At 39.1% G+C, this 10,266-nt stretch overlaps 1 protein-coding gene across 1 annotated transcript; it reads right to left on the bottom strand.

The window, feature by feature from the left end:
• Nucleotides 1-692: 692 nt before the first annotated feature.
• On the bottom strand, nt 693-9,373 carry LOC123966244 (1-phosphatidylinositol 4,5-bisphosphate phosphodiesterase zeta-1-like). The gene is made up of 6 exons (XM_046042441.1): nt 9,227-9,373; nt 8,013-8,208; nt 5,293-5,494; nt 3,094-3,238; nt 2,633-2,785; nt 693-924 (listed from the first exon to the last, which is right to left on the bottom strand). The coding sequence occupies exons 2-6, from the start codon at nt 8,200-8,202 to the stop codon at nt 724-726; spliced, it is 891 nt and encodes a 296-aa protein (XP_045898397.1). The 5' UTR covers nt 8,203-8,208; nt 9,227-9,373; the 3' UTR covers nt 693-723.
• Nucleotides 9,374-10,266: the final 893 nt, after the last annotated feature.

Raw genomic sequence — 10,266 nt, 5'->3', positions numbered from 1 at the left:
TATTGATCGACTCCAGACTGTCCAGAACTCAGCTGCCAGGCTTTTAACCAGAACAAAGAAATATGACCACATTACTCCTATTTTAGCTTCATTACACTGGCTCCCAGTATGTTTTAGAATTGACTTTAAAATTCTATTGATTACTTTTAAAGCTCTTCATGGCCTCTCACCTTGTTATATTTCTGAACTTTTAGTCACATACGCACCAGCACGTACCTTGAGATCCTCGGGCAGAGGTCTGCTGTCTGTTCCAGAGTCTCGACTGAAAACTAAAGGGGACAGAGCGTTTGCTGTCAGGGCCCCGAAGCTCTGGAACAGCCTGCCCGAGGAAATCAGGTCAGCTGAGTCAGTGAACTCTTTTAAGTCCCTTCTTAAAACATACTTTTATAGGAGAGCCTATCCCGATCTTATTTGACTTTATTTTATCCCTTTTATTTTATTCTATTTTACTAATTTTATATTTATCTTAAACGTGTATTTTAGTCTTTTCAATGTTTTCATGCTTTTATCTTGTATTGTTTTTGTATTATTGTCTCTTGGGTATTATTGTCTTTACACTTGTTAAAGCACTTTGTAACTTGTTTTTGAAAAGTGCTCTAAAAATAAAGATTATTATTATTATTATTATTATAAAGCTTTACCTTTTGGTCCCATCACCTTATTGGTTGCAGTGTTGCAGTGTACATTCAACCATATCTATATGTATCTCTATGTTCTTAAATCTCATAGACTTACTTTTATCTTTGACCCTGCCTTTCTGGAAGCCCAGAACGTTGCTTTGCTTTGATGATCCTCCTCCTCATCATCATCATCATCTTCATCCTCTCCCTCATCTACACTCTCCTCTGCCTCTGTCCCTGCTGTGTCCATCTTAATCTGAGGCTTTAGCTTTTTATTCTTGATGAGGATCTTATATTTCAGGTCCTGACATCCCCACAAAAACACATACAGCATGAGTAAAATGCAAAGGTACCTTAATAATGAGCAAGTACATTCACCCCCGCATTCATAAAACCATCACACAGATGCATCAGTCAAACAAACTCTGTTCCTGCATCCTCAAACTAAGGACACAAACATCAAAACACCTGCTTTGCACGAACCGCCCCCTCTCTGATTTGTCAAAAAGATAAAGAGTCACACAGTAGCCACATCCACACCAGTGCATAAACACATCCAGGTTTAGTAGGATAAAGAAGCAAAAAGCTGCAGGTGTACCAAATCACTCAATCACAAATCTGCTGCTACATTTCACCGTCTTGGCTGCTAATCTATAGGGCTCTTTATGCAGATGAGGAGCACTAGGCCTATGCCAAAAGTAAAAAAACATTATGGTCTGGACTTGGAAGCAGCTCCATGGGAAACAACACAGCAGGAAGTCACTCTATCAGCTTCACATACTGTATGCGCAGGCAGAATATGCAAAGTAATTACAGATCTCCTAACATTAACAACCTGTGTGAATCCATATAGTATGAACATTATAAGATGTAGCTCTCTCTTTGGCACTGCACTCTTTCATTTTTCATTGCTGTTATACAATATGATAGTCTGGAGAGCTAAAACAGAGGCTTTACTTAAGTTGAATTAACTTAGGATATCATATGAGGGTTCACACAGATAATTTTGCACATGTTTATGGTATGAATAGAATAAAGTAGAGTAATAAATTGTTAATGAACTACATCTTATTTCTAATCCTACAATAACACTGCTGGAAAAAACAGAGGGAAGACCATTAGGTTTTCCATTCTTTCTGGCTTTGATGAAAACGTTGGTCAGTGGAGTGGAGTGGAGTTTAAGATAATGAAAAGTTCTGAGTATTTTATAATGGTTTTGCTTTCCTAACTGGATGGTAACATGTGGTGTGAACTGCTGCATGAATGTGACACATAAACACTGATTTAGTGTTCAAGTTGCTGAGCATTTAATAGTCATGAGTGCTGAGTACATAGTGCTGAGGCTCCTGTGTAAGCCCCTACTTCCTGAGTCATAAAGATAAAAAACAATATGGGGAAGAAAATTTTATATGCACACTAAAACACAACTCATGCTTTTTGCAGTACATTCTAAAGCCATAGAAGTCAGAGCCAGCAAAGAAATTCCGGTGAGAAAGCACACGGAGAAAAAATCCTTCATCCTTCTCGTCATATTCAATAGACTGGAGTGACACTGCCAGCATCTTTCAGGCTGGCCACTCAGTCATGGGTTGAGGCAGATGCTTTCAGAGGAGTAGTCTGAACCCAAACAGGTTAATCTAAATGAGCAATCAGCTCAAGTGCCTCAGCACACTTAAAATGATGGACACTTCCCAGGATCAACTACATCACATTAGATTTTGTGAATCTCTCAGAGATTTAATAGGCTTTCAAATGCAGACGTCCTGCTACCCCTGCTTACCAGTGAAGGAGAGAGGCACAGGAAGCCTCAGAAAGAGGCTAATGAGGCCCTCTGTGATGCTGAAAAGGTCTCATTTCCTACTTATTTTGCGTCGCTATATGACAGACGATGAGGATTTCTGTATACAAACGCTATCATCCCTCTGCCTGCGCTAGCAGCTCTAACATTAAACACAGATTCTGCTTATGATTTACCACTCAGATAGCCAAGCTCTCTCTTTTTCAAGTCTTACATTTGGGCTTGGGAGGTCTCCAGTTGTTGGGTGATCCAAGGGAGTTCTCAGCAGCTTGTCCCCCAGGATAGAGATGAGGTACTGGGCCATGACCACCTGCTGCTCTTGGGAGCAATGGTTTTCTAATGACAGGATCACGGGGTAAGCAGACACCTGTTGAGAAATAATCACATTTTAAAAATCACAATTAAATCCCTATTTTCAACAATTATCATCAACCTGGATATGCGATTCTCTCTGGGGGCTCTACATCTCCAGACACATCACAGAGAATGGCCTAAACTGCCTGAATCAAAGACAACTTGCAAGCAAAACATTACTATCAGAGAAGCTATTAATTAGAGCAAATGCAGCTACGTAGGGACTCCTGGAGCTTACGGAGGCGAGCGTGAACGCTGAGTTAGATGACTGGTGCACTACTCCTGAAAATATATGGCATGTAATATACTATTTGCTGTTACCTCGAAGGCATGTTGCTCTACAGTGGTGATAACGTCCTTAAAGAGTATCTTGGTGGTCAGGGTGTAGCCATGGTAGACTACAGGCTCCATGTCTGGCCCATCCCAGCAGTCAATCTCCAGACAGCGACAGCCTTTCCTAAGAGCACTGTGCCACACAAACGCACACATACACAAGCACATGCAAATAAACGGAGACACATGCACACACACTGAGCTGTGACAAGGCAAGGATAAGCACTTGTACACATGTACTGTGTCAGAAATTAGGAGTTAAGAGTTGAGGCACAACCTAAACTGAGCTATTTCCTTTCCATGCACAAGTTCAGGTCAAGTTCTCACGAGTTGAACCATCATAAACACTTCCATACATTTAACAAACTACTGTATATCAATACATGTGAATAATGTGTAGCAGACATCACAATCTAATCATGTATTTAAGCAGCTTCTTTTACTTCAGTGGATATTGATCTGCTCCTCATTTAACACCAGAAAATGGTTTTCTTTATATTAAAAAATATGTTCAGATTTATACAGTACAGAATGTGTTTTAGTGTTAAAATATATGGCATTCTGTCAGTTGTGGACAAAAATCATTTTCACAGCAGGGGTGGCAATGATATGTTTTCGTGCAACCCTGATGCAAAGTTTTATCACCCTTTCAATTCAGACATTTCAAATCTGGAATGGTTCTGCCTTTTGGGAAATCGAACAATTTATTGCTGTTTTACATTTAAATGATGGCACACATAAATATGCGCCTGTCGTGTGTTTCAACAGTTGGAGTCCATGTATGTTGTTCTTTCACTTTAGTTTCCTGCTATGTTTCCTCTAGTCACAGAAATGCCATAATGACTGTCTTGCTCTAAGTTGTGCTTTGTAACCCCACTACTATTGTGAGTGAAAAAAAAAATTTGTATTGCAAGTCGCATTCGAATTGCCTCCTGCATTTCAGAGAATGAATGACTGATGGATCTTCAGCACATCATCATTTCTATCTAGTTTCTATTTTATTATTATATTTTGGCAGTTTGGTTATCTATTAATTTTTTTTTTTTATTATATTTTTAATTGTAACAACTTTATATTAAATCCAGAACAGGTGGTTACAAGGTACAGAATGAGTTTGATCATGTTGTCTGGAACAGAACTAGAGCTGGGAAGCGATTGGCTTAGTTTAGCATAAATACTTTTAGTTGTTCTACTTTACTTGTGCATGATATAAACACACAAGATACAGTGAGTTCGTGTGTGGCCTTTAAATGTGCTGCTAGGTGTATTTTGGAACTCTGACAGGGCCAGCCTAGCTGTTTCTCCCTACTTCTAGTCTTTATGCTAAGCTAGCAATGACCTCTACGCCAACAGGACACAATTAGACAATAATGTCACACCACTTTGAATGTCGTATGTCAGTTCTGTTCATTATTCCCACAAAAACACAGTTAAGTTACCATGTAAGTGGTAAAGTAAAGCTAAAACAGTTTAATCATAGACAATTAAACATTTCAGTGATTAATTATAATCAGTCAACTGCATCTTCAAATTTCACCATTCTTTGCCAGTTCCTTCTTTCACAACATATAGGCTCTTGTAAATCTAGTATTTCTTCCCCCAAGAAATACATTTAGTCATTTTCTTTTTTTCTCCTTCCCACCTGTGAGATAGTGGGAGTTATAAAAATCCACCTTCTACTCATGTTCTCCTCTATAGATGATTCTTTCATTATCTAAGTAAACCAGAGCTTCCAGGCCGCTGGTTTAGAGGGTTCCTCTCTACCAGCTGGCTAGGCCGCTCAGCACTTTCACAGGGACCATAAATACTGGACTTCTGCTGCCATCAGCCCCTTTTCTAATCACCTCCATTACTCCATAAAGGGACCACAGAAAATTCACAGTCTGCCTCAGCACATGAGTGGGTCAATGAAATGAGAGGAAAAAGAGAGAATGACACATACATTGGTATGGAGGAGAGACTTAAGAAAGAGTGTATTGAGGGACATTTAAATTGGCCATATCAGACTAATGAAATGGACACGATTTAATGGTGGCTTATAGCAAATATAATTTAACCTGTGTATATGCAATTATATAGCCTATACTGTATCGCATACAGGTTACAGATATAAGTCATGTAGGGAACTGGTTTTCTAAAGTGCTGCATCATGAAAAAGAACACATTCTGTAAACTGTACTTCCCTACCAAACATAGGCATCCAGGTGGCTCTGTCCTACTAGCTGGTCTCCAGTCAGGTAGGTGTTGTGTGATGAGGAGATGAAGTAACTGGTGAGAGGCTGGTCCATGTCTTGGTAGACAGATGCGTGGGCCATGTTGAACACGTTGCAGTCTTTGGACTCCATGTACCTGAGGAATCCTTCAAACGTCATATACCTGTTTTCTCTGGCTGGAAGATGAGGAAGGGGCAGAGTAAAACTCAGTGACAGTCAAAACTAGCAAAGCAGCAAAATAAAAGTTTAAAAAGAGGACAACACCTGCTAGCTTAAGCAAAATTTCTGTTCATAGTGTCATATTAAAACTAATCAAATGAATAACAAGACTAAGAGTCTACAGCCATGCTAGCAGCTCTGTGAGGACGTAGTTAGGCAGTACAAATAGCGCTCTGAGTGAAATGCTAATTTCACAATAACACAATTATAATAATGCTAACATGCTATGTTTAGCAGGTATCATGGGAGGTGTAATAATGTTTGGCAGGTATGATGTTTACCATATGCACCATCTTAGTTTAGCTTGTCAGTTAGAATTCTTCCATGGTGACTGTCTGTACAAAATATCATGGCAATCTAACCAATAGTTATTTCAGTCAGGAACAAAGTGGAGCATTGACCAAAAGACCAATCTCTAGAGCCATGCTACTACTAGAAACTACCTTCCACAAAATGTAGCTACTTGGTAAAGCTTACTGAGTGACTAATTTTATTTGTAAATGGAATGGATTATGATTTAGTGATACTGAAGGACACAACTACACTAAAATTGTACGTCAACATTAAAGTGGCTTTAAAACTGAATAATCAGTTCAAAAGATGAGCAGCTTCATTGAAATGAATCTGGTTCTTTGATTAAAAAGTACCAGATTGCATACATACAAATTAGAAGATAGAAGTCTACTACAATTCTAAAGAAACACTACTGTGAGAAACATCTAATCACCTAGCTTAATTCAGACCGTTTTCCACATCAAACATTTTGGCTTGTCATAGCAGGAAAAGCACAGGTGTAAGCAGGGCTTGACAATAACTTGTTGCGCACCAGCCAATGTGGCTAGTGGTTTTCCAAAGTTACTAGCCACACAGCATGTTCACAAGCCAAATTGTAGTTTATGGGAAATTATATTTTATACAATTAAAGTTTACAATGGTGTGCTAAAATGTACTAATATTATCATTAGCTCTGATAAGGTAGAGATACGAAACAAGTATACATATATATCTTTTTTCATTTTTTCATTTTGCTTTCACCCCGCGACCCGATCCCAGATAAGCGGATGAAGATGGATGGATGGATTTTGCTTTCATATGGCATGACCACTTTTATTGAAACATAGTTCTATATTTTTAATAATCAACTCTGGAAAGTTAGTTGTGATAGGACAATTTAATGTGATATAAGGGCAACCCTGCAAGTAATAACGCCACGTCCCTTAATCATGAATGTATCTGTAATTTTACAGTATTTAAGGGCACTTTCCTCCTGCCTTTTCTCTTTCTCTCATTCTGCTGTGCATATTTTTCTCGACACTGGTCGGCTACTATGCCCTCGGTCTGACGGCCAGTCCGCGGATTTATTCTCCACAGCGTCTTCTTGTTGACAGTGTCGTTGGTCAGTAGCATGCAAGACAGTAGGCTTCACTAATGGACCAATGAGCAAACACTATGTGTAGGTAGTACTCATGGGAGTTGTAGTGTCGTAGTGTCATATTGCAATTCATTATCCAACGAAGGTTACGAAGGTTTGGATAACTATGACCTGGATGACTGAGAATCTTCATAGACAATTCATCTATTATTTATGCTTTTTGACCTATGCTTTTGACCAGACTACAAATTTTAAACATGCCAAAGTGGCTAGTGGTAGTGACTGTGTTACCCGCCACGGCCAAAATCCACCCGTATTTGGCGGGTTGGCGGGTGTTAATGTCAAGCCCTGGGTGTAAGTAATAACATTAAAAACAACTGCATTCCTAGTTCCAAGGTCCTGATATTGTTCATGCTGGCTCACTCTCATGGCTTACTGGGACACGAGGTGGAACTGAGCCATCATTAACTAAATTTGTTTCACCTGCACCATTTCTGCTGTCAAAATGTCCTCTGTGCTGCTAATGGTAGGCTGAATCTACAGATTACACCTTGTGGACCTGCTTTCACATTCAGCAGTTTAGTTCTGGTTAAAATTTGGATGAATTCAACAAGTATCCAAAAAATAGTATAGGCTATATATATATATATATATATATAGTATAGTATAGTATAGCTGTACTAGAAAGGCTACAAACTGCTTCTCAAAACCCTGTCTTACTCAAAGACTATACCATAAAGTGTAAAAAGTGAGGTATTCAATTAAGCTGCAGCACAGACTAGTTGTCATAGACTACAGTCTTCTGTTGTTTTTCCTGTTTTGCTGTTTGTGATGCTGTGAATTAGCCATAGACATCTGGTCTACTAGTCCACCGACGTGCCTGACTCTTGCATTTTCCTTCTGTCATTTCAACATCTTGCTTCTGGTCTTACAGCAAATTACTTTTTCAGCCAGACACCACTGGAGCTAAGGCCTTAACTTCTGTTCTAACTAAATTAGCATCATTTGTGAATAAGCCTTAGTCCTTAATTCATTTTTTTTTTTTACCCATTGTAATGAGCAGCAAGCAGCATGGCATGGTACACAGCTCTACCTTCACTTACCTGTCTCTTCAATCTCATATCTATCAATCAGACTCTCTGCTGTCTCCTCATTTGCTGTGAGCTCCATCTGCTCCTTGTGGAGGAACCTGAGGAGGGCACAGGCTGGCAAAGTTGTCTGGCCTGAGGTGTAGCATTGATACAGTTGCTGGATTTCAGCTCTCCTGGAAGAGGGGGCCTTGCTTTTCTTCATCCCGCCCTGCACACAATCATTATAGCCTCTTAATCCCTTGTTGTTGATCATCCAACTTGTGTGGAATCATCATACAATTCTGGGAAGAGTATGTGGCTACTACAACTGTATTAAAGGCTTGTGTTTTATGCAAGGCTGAATATACGTCATCATAGTGTTAGAAGGAAGAAAATGTTGAATTTAGGTCAATTTAAAGCACATTATTTTAGATGATTTTTTGTGTTGTCATCTTCTGTATTGTAATATTTCAAACATAGTTTTTAAAGACGCAGCATATCACAAAAATATACAGGAAATAGTGACTACAAATGTCAACTCAGAGATGTATCCCAGCTTATACCTGAGCTCACTGTTGAAATGCTACTTTTTCAAACTCAGCATGAGAGAGAATTAAAGAGAAGTCAGGGTCTTCACTCTGCACAAAGTTCTCCCATCCTCTCACACTGCATCCTCCCTCTCCTTTCTATCTGTATATCTTACTTCCATCAAATACTAAGGCAACGTCTGTGTGACTTTCTCATTTTAGTCCCTCTCCTCTCCTTGTCATTCCTCTCAGTCAGTGAGACAAAAGTGCCTGTGACTTTCCCTGGCTTTGTGTGTGTCTCTCTCCCTCCATACCTTTCATCTCTCTGTTCTGCAGCCCTTGACAGTTCATATGCCTAACGTTAAGCCAGTGCTGTCACTGGATACCCTGCAGTGGGCTGGCCTCCCACTGCATCTGTTGCCTCATTGTGAGCAACACAAAGCAACAAGCTTTTCTATCGTTCATTAACCTTTTATGCAGCTGTAGCAACTGTGTCTTAATCAGAAGCTCCATGTAAAGTGGTGTATTGAGTGTAAAATAGCTAACAATAAACACAGATCTTCAATAGGAAGTGGATAAACATTTCTCACACTTACCACACTAATTTATATTTGCCAGTAAACCTTTGTCACTGTGGAGAGAACTAGCTAACTTAACTTAAACTGAAATATTGAATGTGTCCTGGAAACTCAAAAAGATATCCTGTAAAAAACAGCCTACCTTAGATGTTGATGGTCTCTGAGTCCCTGTCGTATAGATGTTTAGGGAGTAAACAGGAAATCTTTAGGATGCAAAAATACTCAATGTAATCTGACTTTTCCAGCAGGTTTATGTGGATGTACACAAAATGGTTGCCATAGAGACAAAACATTCCGACATATTGTGTAAAAACACCACTGAAGTTCATAAACACCCTGCATATGGCTTTCTCTGAAGTATGGGAAGATTAAAACTCACCCTGTCTCCTCTCAATTTTTCCAACATGAGTGGTGGACTTGGTGGTAGAAGACAGACAGATGAGAATGTGTGAAGAAAGAACTTCATGTTACTGCCTGGTGAAAACTCTGCCTGAGGTGAGTGAAGAGTCTTTACTTTTCATATTTCTGACAAAGTCATTATTTCTCAGTGTGATCTGAAGTGTTAACCTACACACAGAAGTCCAGTTTAGGCCAACATAATCTAGTTCTTTTCACTATGGAGGTTGCATTTTCAGTAGGGTACTGTTTTACTGCTTAGATATCTTAAAAATGACTTAATCTGTGAAATTGAATGATTGAATATATACAGTGGGTATGGAAAGTATTCAGACCCCTTTAAATTTTTCACTCTTTGTTTCATTGCAGCCATTTTCCAAAAATCAAAAAAGTTCATTTTATTTCTCAGTAATGTACACTCAGCACCCCATCTTGACAGAAAAAAACAGAAATGTAGAAATTTTTGCAAATTTATTAAAAAAGAAAAACTGAAATATCACATGGTCATAAGTATTCAGACCCTTTGCCGTGACACTCATATTTAACTCAGGTGCTGTCTATTTCTTCTGATCATCCTTGAGATGGTTCTACACCTTCATTTGAGTCCAGCTGTGTTTGATTATACTGATTGGACTTGATTAGGAAAGCCACACACCTGTCTATATAAGACCTTACAGCTCACAGTGCATGTCAGAGCAAATGAGAATCATGAGGTCAAAGGAACTGCCTGAAGAGCTCAGAGACAGAATTGTGGCAAGGCACAGATCTGGCCAAGGTTACAAAAAA

This window comes from Micropterus dolomieu, unplaced genomic scaffold, assembly GCF_021292245.1.
Source record: "Micropterus dolomieu isolate WLL.071019.BEF.003 ecotype Adirondacks unplaced genomic scaffold, ASM2129224v1 contig_12969, whole genome shotgun sequence".
Taxonomy (NCBI): domain Eukaryota; kingdom Metazoa; phylum Chordata; class Actinopteri; order Centrarchiformes; family Centrarchidae; genus Micropterus; species Micropterus dolomieu.
This window is presented reverse-complemented; position numbering and strand designations above follow the sequence as displayed.